At 49.1% G+C, this 15,955-nt stretch overlaps 1 protein-coding gene and 1 long non-coding RNA gene across 3 annotated transcripts; one reads left to right on the top strand and one right to left on the bottom strand.

Moving 5' to 3' along the window:
* The first annotated feature begins 3,656 nt into the window (after positions 1-3,656).
* LOC142061407 (uncharacterized) lies at positions 3,657-6,049 on the top strand. The gene is made up of 3 exons (XR_012662123.1): positions 3,657-3,833; positions 4,308-4,470; positions 5,200-6,049. It is a non-coding gene; the product is annotated as an uncharacterized LOC142061407 (long non-coding RNA).
* DUSP1 (dual specificity phosphatase 1) lies at positions 5,761-8,489 on the bottom strand. 2 transcript variants are annotated; one of them, XM_075102425.1, is made up of 4 exons: positions 7,992-8,487; positions 7,708-7,856; positions 7,311-7,530; positions 5,761-6,797 (listed from the first exon to the last, which is right to left on the bottom strand). In XM_075102425.1, exons 1-4 carry the CDS (start codon positions 8,359-8,361, stop codon positions 6,427-6,429), a joined length of 1,110 nt encoding a protein of 369 aa, XP_074958526.1. In that variant the 5' UTR covers positions 8,362-8,487; the 3' UTR covers positions 5,761-6,426. The 2 variants fall into 2 exon arrangements, with proteins under 2 accessions (XP_074958526.1, XP_074958527.1); XM_075102426.1 differs by having other exon boundaries at positions 7,708-8,489.
* Between the last annotated feature and the right edge of the window lie 7,466 nt (positions 8,490-15,955).

Genomic DNA, 15,955 nt, shown 5'->3' on the forward strand with positions numbered 1-15,955 from the left:
CAGTCATGCCATCACAGAAGGCTATTAGGTTGGTCAAGCACGATCTCCTCTTGGTGGATCCATGTTGACTGCTTCTGATAACCTTCTTTTCCTCTACATGGCTGGAGATGACCTTCAGGATGAACTGCTCCATCACTTTTCTGGGGATGGAGGTGAGGCTGACTGGCCTATAGCTCCCCAGGTCCTCCTTCTTGCCCTTTTTGAAGACTGGAATGATATTTGTTTTCCTCCAGTACTCAGGCACCTCACCTGTCCTCCATGGCCTTTCAAAGATGATGGAGATAAAATTAAATTACATCAGGAATTAGAAATATAAAAATCACACTAGTTTATTATATTAGTACAGGTAGAACCTGCATTTGGCTCTGAGACAAAGACTGTAAGTTAAAAAAATATCATGTAGTGAGAACCTGTTAATTTGTAGCCAACTAGTTACCAAGTTAGAAGGCAGCTATGTCACATTAGACCCCTCTGGGAGCTTATTTTTAAATATGGTCTACAGTTTGGGAGCCAAAAGGTATTGAAATGAGAGGGACTGGTGTCATACATAATCCTTTTATGAGACATGAAGCATTTTCTGTGGCACTCATGAGAGTCTTAACGTGGTCTATACAACATGGATTTTAGAATGAATTGGCTGATGAAATTACTGTTCCCACAGCCCTGACTCACCCAGCCTGAACGCCAAACAAGACTTAGGTAAGATGTAACAGGGTTATTGACATCCACTGCTATTAGCTGTGCTTCATCCCTATTCCCATACACTGAGTATATTCACAAGCATCTCCTTTCAGCTCTCTAAACACCTTTAACCCTCCAGACTCCAAGCCAGCAACACATCACTGCTGAGCACCCACCTGGAGACACACCCACCCACTGCCAGCCCCAGCGCCTGGAAGCTACCCACAGGCTGTGGCAGATGTCTCATCTCACCCACTCCCCTGCCTGCCAGCAGTGCCAAGGAGGGGAAGCCCAGACCGAGTCATTTCTGTGTCTAGCAGGAAGTGCATGCAAATGCAAGAGCTTGAGAGCACTGCTCAGGAAACCCCCAGCCCAGCAGCCTCCCGGAGACCTCAGCCAGCCCTTGGCCCCTCAGCTGTGCCACAGGTCCTGACAAGGCCCAGCACTAAGGGCACACACAACCTGGCACTGCAGGATGGGTGCACACCCACATGCAGCAGCTGGAAAACCCTGGAAATGGAAACTCCCAGGGGTAGATAAAAAAAACAACCCCACACCTGGAGAACAGGCTGTCCCACACCATGTAAGGACAAAGAACAAACCTGCCTTTTCCCTGGGTTTTAGCCACTAGTCTTATCATGATGGAGTCAACTTGCTCTGTTCCAGACTAACAGTGTCAAATGCACACAGGACCTTGCTCTTTTCTCCCAACAGGCACAGGTTTGTACAACTGCACTTCCAAAATGGGAAATAGCTTTCAAAACCAGGAATCCTTTACCCACCTCAGCAGCAGAGCAACTCAGCTGCTTCTTCTCAGGTACCTGAGTTCATCCCTTGGAGGTCACCCTCAGCATTACATGGCCACAGCCTGAGCAGAACACACAGACCTGAGCCAGATCCATGGCAGGACCAACCAGCCAGGCTGAAGTCTTCACAGCAATGCCACTTAAGTCAGTAAAGCATCAGCAAGCCCTACTTCTCCCCAGGCTCTCAGGTTTCTTTCTTCAGGGCTGCTTTCCCTCCTTTAATATCTTGGTCCCACTTAACCTTTTATGCCCCTGATGGGTGCTAACAGGACCCACCTGTCCAGGTGCTTGGCCGTGACCCTCAGCTGGGCTGCCAGCCCCACATCAGCCATGGCCACTGGCTCTGCACTGTAGTAAATAGCATGTAGTGGGAAGGCCACACGCAGGGTTTCATTTGTTCTTTCAACATGAGTGGGTTTGAGCCTGGGTTTTAGCTGTTATCCCAACCCCCCTACGGCCTTGTATTGGAGCAGGTTTGGGGAAGCCAAAGTCCTGGGTGGAGTCTCATTGGCTATACTGCATGTAGGTGTTTGTCATGGACATCTGAACAAGGGAAAGGATAAGAAACAGGTTTAGATGAGGTCTGAGGTATACTGACTTCTAGCCACACTAAACAGTCACACACCATGACCTTTTCTCCTTCCGTGTCATGCTGCATCTCGTCTGCGGAGCTGGGGAGCGGGCTCTCCAGGGCTGAACTTAAACAGTCTCAGTGCCCTTTCTGCTGTCCTGGAGCTAGACAGAGGAAAAAACCCAGGTGGTAACCAGGCAAACTAGATTTGCCTGTGTATGATCTGGATGTAATGTTCTTTTTTCAATGTAATGGCATAACACATCCTTGTGGCCCTGTTAGTCTGATACTGGGAGTGACTAATACAGGATAGTCCCTAAGCTTGAGTACACCCAGCGCCTTTTGAAGCGTTGATTACAAAAGAAAGGCAAAAGCTTTGAGACAAGGGGATTACCCAAGATGCGTTTAATCTGGAGCTCTGTGTCTGTTTGTCATGTGATAACTGGGTATACTGTATCCCCTGGGTATTGCGTCTCGCTGGAGATATTACGTGTGGCTCATGTGCTGTGTCTCCGCGTGGGTTGGCTGCATTGACCCTTTGGTTGTGGGGCCCTGCCCGTGGGCGCTCTATGGAGCCCCACGTGCTGCGTTGGGTTACACGCGCCATCACTTGCACTTTCTCTATACACTTTGGAACCTTTGTGCGGCATCGGTGGTCCAGGCTCTGGCATCTTGGGGGCCTGAACAGCTTGTCCCCATCTCCCCATCCCTGCTCTATGCAGCGCACAATGGCCATTGTTTGCCTTCGAGGCGGGTGAGCAGCCTCTGGCTTGGGAGGAATAAAGCCCGGAGCCAGTTCCTGCAAACACAAAACATGCCTTTTTATCACTTCATGACAAATTGGTTTGTCAGCAGCAGGAAGTGATATTACTGCCGTCCTCACCAAGGGGAAACTCCTCGTGGTTTCCATGGGGACGTATGCAACTGTAGAACTACAGGTTTATATAAGCTTAAAGCCCCACACACGCACGCCGCTGTGTGCTGGGTTTCTAAGGGTCTTGGATCAGATACAAGGGGCAGCATCTCGGCCAAGCCCCACTAGCAAGGGGCTTGCAAGCCAGCTTGTGTGGGAGCCGGGGGAAACAGGAGTTCAAGGCTGTAAAACACAGTGAACTGTGTGCCTGGATATCCCAAACAAATAAAACAGTGAAGCAGGGAGAATAAATGAGGGGTGAGAAGGGAAAATGCCTCCCTACCACATCCACAGTGGGCAGAGTTCAGCTCAGCCCTGTTGCCAAGGCGTCCTCCAGCTCCACCACGTGTGGGCTCTGCCACTGCCTGTTTCAGCCTCTCATGCCTCCTTGCCCGGCTCACACCTCCTCCTCCTCTGCTTCCCACCTCGCCAGACGCCCTGCTCCTTCCCTCCTTGCTCCCAGCAACCCCCCAGCTGAGCTCATCTGTCTCCCCAAAACTGTGGCACTGAGGTGATGTTTGTAGGTCTCACTGATATCTCTTACTTTTTGCTGTTGTTCTTGCCCCTTTATCCTCCGCTTGTTTGGGCTGGGTGCAATCCTGTCCTCAGACAGTTTGCAGGAATCAGGGCTCTGGGCCAATGAGGCTGCTTATGGGTGACAGCAGGAGGCTCACGGTAAAGACTTGGAAAAGAACACTGCATGTCCACAGAGCTGGGAGTGCTTGTCGGAGCCTCACGGGGACCGAAGCCCTGGTGTCTGTCCCGGCTGGCTTTTCTGCGACAGGCTTTGTGCTGAAGCAGCTCTCTTTTGCGCCCCTCTGTCAGGTGCCTGCTTAGGTTATAAAAGCTGATCGGCTGCCAGGTAATGAGTTTTATTGTTCCAAGAAACACGTAAACAAGCTCCCCCGGCTGACACGGAGCGGATTTCTGTTTGAATTGCGATTAACAGGCAGGGTTGGTTTTTTTTATCAGTTGCATGACCAGGGCTGCCAAGGTTGTATTTTTCCACTGAACAAGCTCTGCTTTAAAGGTGAAAGTTTGTTCCACTGCTTACTGCAGGTGTAAAAAGTCTCATGTATTCAGAAACAGCTTTGCATGCTTTACAGGGAGAGCACTGGTAGGTGCAATCCCACGGAGCAGCACAACCTGCAAAGGGACTTCCCATGGGCAAAGGGGTTTTGCAGGATTTGCAGCATAGGACAGACTTTGGGAAGGAATACTTGCTTTGAGGCTCATGCATGCCTTAGGAAAATAAGGGTTTCTAACTTTGTTTCTTAGTGCCCAGGGATCTCTCCTCCTTTTAGCTGCTCCATTTTTTTTTATCCCTTGGTGTCAGGTTGAAGCTTGGCAATGGCTGACGTGTAGTGCTGACGACAGAGCTGTATCAGAGGGATAGCTCACGTGGAAGAATTTCAGACGCAGCAGTGCATCATCCCATCCTTCAAGGGCACCTTCTCCCGGGAGAAGAGTCCTGGATTTTAGCACCATTAATACTCCAGGTAACTTGTAGGATTTCAGCAGGAGTTTGTGGTGCTTTACTTGTCTCCAGTTTTTGACAAGAGCACAACTGCTTTATGCTTAAAAAACCCCTCACCTGTAAGCTTAGAATCATAATTGTTAAAATGCCTTGATTTTACACAAGGAGTCATAACCTGCTCTATCTGCCCAAGCAAAACCATTTTTGATGGGGCAAAAGTAGGATCTGACTCCTTGAATATCAGGGATGCGAAGACTGGTGGCTCCCTTCTGGAGCAGATGTAGGACACCAGATGTCCTAGTGCCCCGCCCCAGCATCTATCTGCCCATTACCAGTATGACTACCCTGCCTCGGAAAGCAAGGTACCAGCTGCATCTCTTCCATATCAGCTTCCCCTGGTAAGGGTACATCACAGCAATGCTGCTGCCTGCATACACATCCTGCCCCACTCACCCCATGGAAACATGCAGTTCTGCCACACCACACAGCATTAACCCTGCACCATTTGCTGCCGGTCACCTTGATGCTGCAGCACCTGCCCATGAGCTGCCAGGAGTGCTGGTCTGTTAGAGCTCTCCTGCCTGGCCTGTGATACGCTACATAAAATACTTTTCATTGCCACAACTGAAATGCCAGATGAAAGTCACTGTAGTGTGAATCTGCAGCAGGGAAGAATTTATTTGGGTCTGGGTAAGAAAATAAGTGACTCCTTGGTTACCTGATCTCTTGTTATGCCCTGACTTGTTTACAGAAACAGGCCAGCAAGCTAAATACTTCACTCCAGGCATCAGAGGCAGTTTGAGTTGCAAAAAGGAATCAAGGAGATGTGACAGAAGACAAGACCTTGGCACAAACTCACGGGGACTGGAGATCTGTTATCAAGTTAATTTTTACACTTAACCTTTGAAACTTTAAAAGTAAACAAGCAGTAAGGAAGGTTCTTCCTCCTTCCTAGGAGATAGACTATTTTAAAATCACTCTAGCCCTGTGTCCAAGCCTCAGCTCATTCAAGCTGTTACAGCACTGTAGCCATCACTGCAGCCAAATCCACCTTACAGCTAAGATGCCAGCCTTGGCTGGCTTATAATTACATTGCATATAATTATATGGGGATAAAGAAATGCTCAGGTTGAGAAGCAGCAGTAGTTTCTAGTCAACTATCTTGTTTGAAGCCCTTTTTCTATCTAGTTCAGTCAAGACCTGAGGTCAGCAGATTTGAAAATTCAGATTTCTCTTACATCTCTTCACCTGGAAGCTTCCACATGAGTTCTGGGACTGTAAAATGCAAGATTTTAAAGAATGTATGATCCAGCACGATAGAAATATCATAATTTATTCTGTTTGTATAAAAAAGTTAATCATGTAACAAAACTATGTCTTCATAAGAAGAAATATATTATTTCACATCATAAATAAATCAAACATACAACCCTTGGCAACTCAAAAAAGCACTCGCCTGGTGCTTTCACGTCAGTGCTTGGGAAACAAGAAGAGCTGACATATATACACACAGGATTACAGTACCAAAAAATACTGAGGTATTTTGTTTTTCTACAAATGAAACTATGTTTGTGAAGGCAAAAAAAACAATGCACTAATGTAAAAATAAATAAATAGGACTGTCATATAAAAAGGGACAGCATCAGTTTTGCTCAAAGTGTCCAGGAATGGGAATACTGGTGAGCATGCTACTAAACGTGGAGCAGGCTTAGGACAGACAAACAAGGAGGAACAGCTCAGGAAGAAACAGTGTCCTTCAATCTCTGCGTAGACATCCAGATATTGGCTTTAAAAGTCAGCAGAAAAGTCACTAACACCTCGTTCTCTGGCATCAGGTAAGCTCCTCTCCATTTATGACACTCTTCTGGGATGCATGGATGGTTCCCCACAAAACGCAAGCGTCTGATGACACTGTCCCTGTAGTTATTGCACATCTGAGACAGTAAGTCTGAGTTCTGACCATATTTTCACCTGCTTTTCAGCAGCTTGGGGAAGTGGTGATGGGGCTCTGAAGATAGCTTAAAGCACTGGATGAGGTGTGAACAGGGATGGAGACTGGAAAGTTAAAGACCGTGGTGGTTGATGCTCCTCTGTCCAATACTGACATAGCAGGGCTACCAGCTTCTGCTGAGCAGTTGGGGGCAAGGACCTGCGATTCAAACTGAAGCAGCTGTCCCATGAAGCTGAAGTTTGGGGAGATGATGCTTCTTCTCTGCTTCACAAACTCAAAGGCTTCATCCAGTTTGACTCTGTTGGTCCTCATGAGATAAGCAAGGCAGATGGTTGCTGACCGGGAGATGCCAGCCTGACAGTGCACAAATACCCTTCCTCCATCATTTTTAACAGAGTCTGAAAGAATTAAAATACACAGTTAGCAAACGAGTCCCACTGCTTCCAGAGGTGGGAAAGCACAGGCTGCTGGTTTACATTTCTCTAATCCATCCCTCCCTTAGCCCAATAGGTGTACCCAGAGCTTTTGAGACAAAGGGAGCCTTTGTCCTGAGGGAACCAGCAGTCTAGCTATTTTCATTCTGGGCTCCAATTCCAATTATACTAATAGCTCCTCCAGGTCACTTTAGCAGTCTTACAAGATTACTTTAATACTCATCCGCTTAAATTCACTAGCTCTTTTCTGGAAGACCAGTGTCTCTTGATTTAAGATTTCAAACAGCTTTGTGAAGCTAAGATTATTACTCTGAATAGAATCAAATTAACAGAAATGCTCCCCAAGTATATGTCCCCGATGGAGTGAAATTCCCCAGTCTCAGTTGTAGGTTTTACTGGGGAAAACAAGACCCAAAAGTCACTTCCCAGGGCACACTACCCCAGAAAAATAACAGACTGTAAAGAAAGCTCATTTACCTATGAAATCAATCGCCTCGTTAAACCAGGAGCTGATATCTGCCTTGTGGTTGTCCTCCACGGGGATGCTTTTATATTGGTAGTGCCCTTCGAAGTGGTTGGGACAGTTTGCTGAGACGTTGATTAATGCCGTGATCCCTAAAGCATCCAGCATGTCTTTTCGGGAGGCATGGTAAGCGCTGCCCAAGTAGAGGAACGGCAGGATTTCCACCGGCCCACCCTGCAACAGAAAGGACACGCAACCGGTTAACTTCACTCGGTAGTTTCCGAAGAGCCTCCCTGCCTCTCGCCCCACAAAAGCAGGGGGCTGCCTCCTCTCCACGTAGCGCCCGCCCGGTTCCAAGTCTCGCACCCACCCTGCGGGCCCCCCCGCCGCCCCCGGCCCGTCCCCGCTCACCTGGTCGTAGAGCGGGGTGCCGCAGGAGCTGCACCCCGAGTCGGCGCTGCCGGGCGCGCTGCTGGCGCTCAGGGGCAGGCTGAGCCCCGTGGGGGCGGCCGGCTTGGTGCAGAGCTCGGAGCAGGCGGAGGAGAAAGCTTCGTAACCTCCTGCGGGGGCAGAGGGGAGAGAGAGGCGGCGGGTGAGCGCTGCGCGGCCGGGGGGCGAGCGGAGCCCCGCGGGCATTGCGGCCGGGCCGGCTGCGCCCCCCCGTCGGGGGCCGGTGCGGTCCCGGGGCCACTCACCCTTGAGGAAGCAGATGCGGGCGCCGCGGGCCTCCCTGCAGAGGGTGCCGAGGGCCAGCAGCAGCGTGCTGTCGCGCTTGGGCAGCTCCAGGTCGGCGCTGCGCTCGTCCAGCAGCACCACGGTGTGGACCAGCCCCTGGCGCAGGCGGGCGCGGAGCTCCTCGTTGGGGACGACGTGCTCCAGGGCCAGGGCGCCCTTGGCGCGGCGGCGGACGATGGTGCTGAGGCGGACGTTGCAGGAACCGCGGATGTGAGCGGCGTTGAAAGAGAAGAAGGAGCGGCAGTCGAGGACAAGGCACTGCGCAGCGCGCTCCTGCAGCAGCCCCCGCAGCGCCTCGCACTCCAGGGCGCACACCCGCAGGTTCACCATGGCGGCTCCAGCCGTGGAGGGGGGAATAGGGAGGAGCGGTCGGCGTCGGTGGTGTTGGAGGTGTCGGTTGTACCGGTGTCCCGCGGACGCACAGCACCGCACAACCCAGTCCAGCCCTGCACGCCCGCGCCCGCTTTAAATAGGGCCGCACCAGCTTTTTTCTCAATGGGGCCGCGTCACGTGGGCGCCCGCGAAGACGTCACCTGGCGGCGCGCCAGCACGGGCGCGGCCAGCCCCGCCGGCATGACGTCATGTGCCGCGGGGCCGCCGAAGCGCGCCCGTGCAGGCACAGGGACGAGCTGCTATGTATGCGTACACACACCCCCACATGTGCATCCCCACACATGTACATACACACGCATACACACTTGCACGCACCTATACATGCACACACATACAGTTGGGTACTAAACACCCAAACACATACATATAAACATATCCACATATGTAAATAGATGTGCGCATATGCACACACAAGCTCTTACCTACACACACATCTATATATATATATAGATGCACATACACATGAGCACACACAGGCGCTGACATACCCACGCGCTTGCCTACAGACATGCATATACATACATACACACTTATATACATACATATATGAATACACACATGAACACATGTGTGTATGTGCATACACATACCTATATATTTGCATACATTTATCCATACATACCCATACGCATACATACATGCACACACATACACAGACAGGTACACCCATATGCGCCCATATGCACACATCTACAAACACACATACACACACACCCCCCAAAACACACACCACCCCCACGCCCCACAGGTGCTGTGGAGCTGGGCCGCCTCGCACCCAGCTGTGCCCCATCCCCTGCCCCACAGCTCCAGGCCTGCCTGGCGCTGGGGCAGCCTTCGTCCATCTGTCTGTCCCCAGCACTGGCTGCTCCCCCCTTTCCCACAGAAATCAGGGCCTGCTGGGGGCAGGTAGCTGCTGGAGCAGCACCGCGGGAGGATGTGCAGCCACGGGTGCGGGCATGCATATTCTTCTAAAATATGCATATAAAGAGACGAGCATACACATACATATATTTGTATTCATGCATAGACATATATACATGTGCAGACATATCTACACATAAATATATATGTGTATACATATATTTGTGTATATATTTATAACATACACAGATATTTGAGAGCTGTTCCCATCATGTTTTGCATGTAAGGAAAAAGACCTGTGGCCCGTACAAAGTTCATTTTCCATACAGCAAACACCCCCAGAAGCTGGGGCTGCCCAGTAACTGGCAGTGGAGCGGTGGGAGCTCTCTTTTCCTCCCCCCCTTGGTAGTTCATCAGCATTTCCCAAAAGTTTTCTTTTCCCCATGGGTGACCAACTTCCACCATAACACTCGTGTGTTTCTTACTCAGCGCTTCCAGTCAGCGCCACTTCCACTTCCCCTGCCTCCTCGCAATGCCTCCCTGCGACGCTTCCCCCGTCCCGCTGCCTCCCCAGCCCCACGTTCCCAGCTGCTCATTGCCTCTAGCCACCAGTGGCCCCCCCAGCACCTCCTCCCACTTTGGCCCTTTTCCCCCCAACCCTTTCCCAGCGATTCCTCTTCCCTCCTGCGCTGCCAGCCCCAGCTGCGCCACTCCTTCCTAGCCCCTTTCAGAGGTTTTGTTTTCCTTTCCTCTGCTGCTCCTTTCAGAGGAGGCCTCTCCACACACCCTTCACCCCAGGGCTACTCTCCCACCCTCCTACCCCACCAGCCTCGTGGGCTGCCAACCATAAGTCTCCAAATTTTCCAGCTTCTCCCTCACTGATGTCTCCCAGTACCCTCAGACCTTCTAAACCCAGCTGGGCGCCATATCTGGCCGAGAGCTCCAGGGCTTTCCAGGCTCTTGCAGGTGGCCAGGAGGAGGGGACATGGGGGAGGGCATGGGCAGGCACGTGCCAGCTCCAGCTCACCCACTTATTGCAGGATTGTCTCTGCTCTGCTGAGCAGTGGGGTTTTTGCCAGAACGGCAGTCTCAAAGCAAATCTGTTTCTTCAACATATTCCTTAAAAATAAACACAGGATTGCACTTTTCATTCCATTTATATGTTGTTGTTCTTCTAACAGCAGGTTGGAAACAGATTGCAAAAGAAGTGCTCATATACTTCAGTGCTGGGAAATTACTGCACTCAACCACACCGTCACCCACACCATTACTGGGACCCCTCAGCTGTCCACAGTCGATCACTCAGTGTGAATTGCGGGGCTCGGCAATTGGGGGGTGACATGCGTCCTTCTGCACCACGAGCACATGGGAGATGGGCAGGGAGCATGGGCCGCGCCGCAGGTGGCAGCAGACCTGCCTGTCCTCCTCTGATGCGTTCTGAGCCAGCTCCTTGCAAGACAAGATATCACTGTGACACCATGCCTTGGCCAAGCTCTGGTGACCTTGGACGCCATGCATCAAACACCAACCTACCCAGATTTTTCTAAGGAGCTGAACAGCAGGAATTATCAATGATCAATTGCTTGCCAGCTTTTTGCAGCAGAAACCAGTATAGCAGATGGCCACAAGACAGGTCTTCATTCATCATCTTTTCCTAGAGAAATTTTCATCCTTGTGATATGGACCTCCAATGTTGACCTTTCTGTAAGTTTATACCCAGGGATCACTTCACTTTACTCCTCTGGAGTGCGATGCAGGAGCTATTTAAGGCACCACCGGGCAGGAGCACAGGAGAGAGAAGGACTCTGCTCAGCCTAAGCAGAGGAGCCCTACAGGGTTTGGAGCTGGGAACGTCCTTCTCCCAGGGGACTTGATTGGGATTTTGCAGTCCTCCAACCAGCCCAAAGCCTTGTGTGTTCCAGGAGCAGAAGCATGGGTTGGGAGGCTTAACATGAATGCTTTAATGGAAAGCAGGATTTTTAATGGTGCTATGTCACTAGTGCCTTGTTAGTGGGAACAGCCAGCCCTGGCTCACAGGTGCAGACATCCCTATGCCACTGACAGTCTTTTCTCTTGTTGTCCTAAGCTCTTCTCAGTGTCCCACACAGAAAACAAAGATAAAAGACTGAGATTTTTTTCCCCAGTTTGGTAACTTCAACTTTTCCTAGGTTTCAAGAAGTCACCATGCTTGACGCCTGCACAGCTAAGTGAGAATGTGCTCTCAGTGACAACCACCTTTCCAGTTGTGGTGTTAACCAACATCATGCAAATATTAAATGTGGACCGGACACTGTGGGCCCAATACCTTGGCTGCTCTGAGACAGTGCAGGGAAGACATCCAGCTGAGGCCTTTGTGCAAAGGGAATTTACCTCCACAACAATGATAATTGCTCTTCTATGGACTTATGTAACTATGAGACTTTTGAATCTGCTGTTGCTTACACCCAGGGCAAATCAGGAAGAAAAAAATTCATCACATGTGGCAGTGTGTACTTAATCACTTAGAATCCTGGACTAGCTATTTCCTTGCTTTACTTTGTTTTCTTTTGTTAAATAAACCTGCCATAAGAATGAAATAAAGGAAAATACAAAGCAGGGCTGAAGTGGTTTTTAGGAGCTCACTCTGACCTGAATGACTTTCTTAAGGGTTAGATTTCCTGCCTTAACAAAAGCCAGGAAATACAAAATTAACCCCTTCCTCCAGAACAATCCGTGTTTGCACTCGGACCACAATGTCATTGTAAGGGTAATAATAGAAACAAGAGCATGAAGTGTAGGGGTGGGAGGTGATGCCTGGATTTGCACAGATGGGACCCTCTGCCAGCATTCGGCACCCTTTATCCCTGGGGCTTTAACATTTCCCATGTCGCTCCGCCAAAACATGTACAAGTCCATAACAACACGAGAGCCCCATGAGTGTGAGCCCTCGCTCATGGCATTAGGGACTTCTTGAGAAAATGACTTCGTGGCAATTTCATCACGTCTCAGCTGAGTGTGTTGTCTTTGTCTCAGCGGGATGAGAGACCTGGCTGGCTTTCACCAGAGGCTGCGGGTCTCCAAGTGTAACCTGGTTGATGTTTATCTCAGAGGGTAGTAGAGGGCTGCAGACAACTTCTGCATTGACTGACACTGATGCCAGTTTGTTAGCAAGTTGGTAACAAGCATAGCTAACCCCTGGCCCGGAACTGGCCCATTGCACAAACCAGTTACCCTGTAATACTGGTTATTCAGGCTTTTTAACTAGTCACTCATGGCCAAAATCAGTACTGAACCGTTCCAGCAAAGCCAGAATTACAGCACCATTGGACCTGACCTGAGCCTGGGTCTTGCTGCCCTCGGTGCAAGTTTTGTCTGAATAAAGATATGAAGGATCAAGCCTCAACACTTGAGACAGAGAACAAAAATGCATGTGGGAACATTTGGAAACCGTGCTGGATGCATTTCTTCAGCATGTGTAACATTTTCTCCGAATTCAGTTTCACAACCCAGCATTTCCTTTTGTAAATATTTGGACAGATTTTACAGAGACACAGATTCACAAGAAACAGAAGGAAAAAGGAAAGATTGGGAGGAGAGAGAAAAAGAAAAAGAAAGAGAAGGAAGGAAGAAAAAAGGATTCAGAGATAACAGGTTACAATAAACAGAATACAGACTATATAGAATTACTGATGGCTCATACTACAATTAAAACTTTTTAAATGCATTTAAATCCTGATATTTAACCCTTTTGCCACAGTATGGCTGAACTCAGACTGCCTCAGATTCTTCATGTTGAAGTTGATGAGGTGTGGGAATGGGGAAGCAGAAGGGTCAGTCCCAACAGCATGTAAACCAGCTCTGGAATGGGGTCTCACTCCTGGAGAGGCAAGCTGGAAAACCTGGTATGGCCTTATTTCTGTGTGCCACATCCAATGTGTAACTATTTCTTCCTGAGTGGAAAATTGTTGGTGTAGGGGCTCCAGTATTTCGACTGAGGACACATCCTAGATACAGAGGTACATTGAGGAATAAGAAAATCCTCTTTCTTGCAGCCCTGCCTAAGGAAATCTCAGCACAGTGTTCGCCTGCCCACCCCAGGCTGCTCACTCCTCCTGGTCCCAGGGCTCTGGGCAGAGGTGGGGGGACAGCAGGCACTGGCAGCGGTGGGTGCCTTTCCGGCACACACACGGGCCATAATGGTCACTCCCTGGACTCCAGGTTCCTCGCCATAAGCCTTTCTCTGCTCTGCTTTTAATGCAGAGCCATAAGCTCCCTGTCACACGGATAGCGTGCCACGTGCTGCCAGCCCCCAGAGCCAGCCCCACACTGCAGCTGGGGGCTTGCCATCAGCTCTGCATCTGGGGCTCGGTTACATGACCCAAGGCACCCAGACAGCACGCCTGGCACCATATGACCCCATACATGTGTGTATGCCTATCACAGGGCCTGACACATGGCATCTCATGGCCTGAAACCCAAGACGTTTGAGAAGTCTGCAGCGTGGACAGTCCCCCATTCTAATTTTGCAAGTGGCTCCATGTGTGCTTGAGCAGCTAATGCAAGTCAGGAGTTCTGCTTTCTCTTCCAGTGACTCACCAAGCAGCCTCAGGCAAGTTGCTTAGTGCTGCGTTTTAACATGATTACAGGCATTAGACAGACAGTCTGGGATACCATGGATTTGATATTCAAAATCATTAAATACCTGCCTCCAAAGGAAAACCTCTGGGAATTAGTGGCACTGATACATTTCGCAGCACTGGGATCATCTTAGTAGGGCAAATAGTTTAGGCAATTTAATCTGACATTTAATTGCCTCTATTAATCTGCTATGAATCATGCCATGCACTAGGCATAAGGGTATTTATTCAATAAAATCACTATATTTGTAAAGTTCTCATATTTCAAGATGAAAGGTATTAGATATGTAATAAAATATACTTATGGGAAATTATTCTTCCTGCTGCTTCAATGTGTATTTTCTCAATAACATCCTTTAATGGCTAGTATGGTAAGGCAAGGCTTCCGTGGGAGGAGGGTGAATTTGAATAGAAAACAAATGACGTACCTCACACCAAGAAGCAGGGAGAGGCATGCTTTCCTACCCAGAAATATGAGAGCCAGGTTTATTGCTAGTCATGGTGTCAGTGTTTTGTGGGTTCAGTGACTATGTATGAGCTTCACGTTCCCAGAACCATCAGCTCTCATAAGGATTGAGGTAAGAGCTGCTGAGGCAATTCCATTTGTAGGTTGTTCTTCTTATCTATGGTATCTTTACAGAGAGATGAAGGCTTCATAAATGTACATGGCACACAGTAACCAACAGAAAGGCAGAGGGGCTGTCTTTGGCCCTGGGATTACTCTGACTTGTGCTCATCAGGATGGAACAGAGCTGGGAGGGATACAGCTGGAGTCTGGCATCTTGGAGGGAGTGCAAACCTGTTCTCCATCAGCTATAGCTACATCTTTTCCCACCAGCTTGTGGGTGCAAGGGTTCGTAAAGCCAGTGCAACCAGCTACCATGGGATTTCCCCAGCATAAAGACCCTGTCTGAGAAAGAGTTTCATGCTCAGAGTCCCTGCACATAACAAATGCTTGCAACTCAAGAATAGCTTTGGGTGGATGTAGGCAGCTTGGAATAATCTAGGACTGTCAGGGTTGAAAGCTGCAGAGAGGACAGAAGGGTACTTCGGCCTCCTGAAGTCCTGTGCTAAGTGCAGGAAACAAGGACCCAGAAGGCAGGCCCTCCCGATATACTCACACTGCTCACGTACACCATTTGTACCATCTGCCAGGTCTAAATTTGTCTCACTGTCTAATGGCTTTGAAAGGGGCTATTTGCTATGGGGACAGAAGGGGAGGATGTAACAGCAAAAGCAACCGTAAACTATACAAAATAATGTGAAGTTTCTGTTATCAAAAGCCACAATTCCCGCATTCTTGGACTATGGTGTAATCTAGTGTAGAGACCCAAGGGTAACACTTCATAAGGGGATGTAAAAAAATAAAGAAACTTGTCAGGGAAGCAAAGCACAAAGAAATTCCAGTGGATATTACATTGCACAGACTGAGCCCCTTTGTTATTCATCTACCTTTTTCTGTGCTTTCTTAGTATGAGCTTCCAAAGTGTTTACAGATATCTTCATATTTCATTTGTAACTGTTAAAAAATACCCCTATATTGGTAAATGCAGAACTGCTTATTCATTTTCTGCTATGCAGTTTGTTAAAATGTTTGCAATATGACATGGTTCTCTCATGTGATAGAGTGAGGTGATGTTTGTGTGTAATAGCAGTTAGTGAAAACACAGTATTAGTCATAGGAGAGAATAACACTTGACTGTTTTGAATATGAAAACCTTTAGGCTGTGGAAAAAGCCAAACTTTGGCCCACTGTGTTGTTTTCAGAAGTATATGAGAACATACGGGGCAGAGTGACTCACAGCGTAGTGTTCTCTGAGCGTCACCTCAAGTCGGACAGGTCACAATATCCAGGAGAGGGATCTAACGACCCATTTCTTTGTCCATGAAATGCCTTGTCACAACCACCCGTGTTGCAACTCGCCCGAGTTGCTCATACCCCATTTGACTTGATAAAACTCAGCATTGAGCTGATCTCATTGCCTTGCTGTGAAATCTTCAGGTGAGGCTAGCAAGCATTCGTGCTGTCCTCCAAAGGATTGGACAAACTGTTT

The sequence above is a fragment of the Phalacrocorax aristotelis genome, chromosome 8, assembly GCF_949628215.1.
Source record: "Phalacrocorax aristotelis chromosome 8, bGulAri2.1, whole genome shotgun sequence".
Taxonomy (NCBI): Eukaryota; Metazoa; Chordata; class Aves; order Suliformes; family Phalacrocoracidae; genus Phalacrocorax; species Phalacrocorax aristotelis.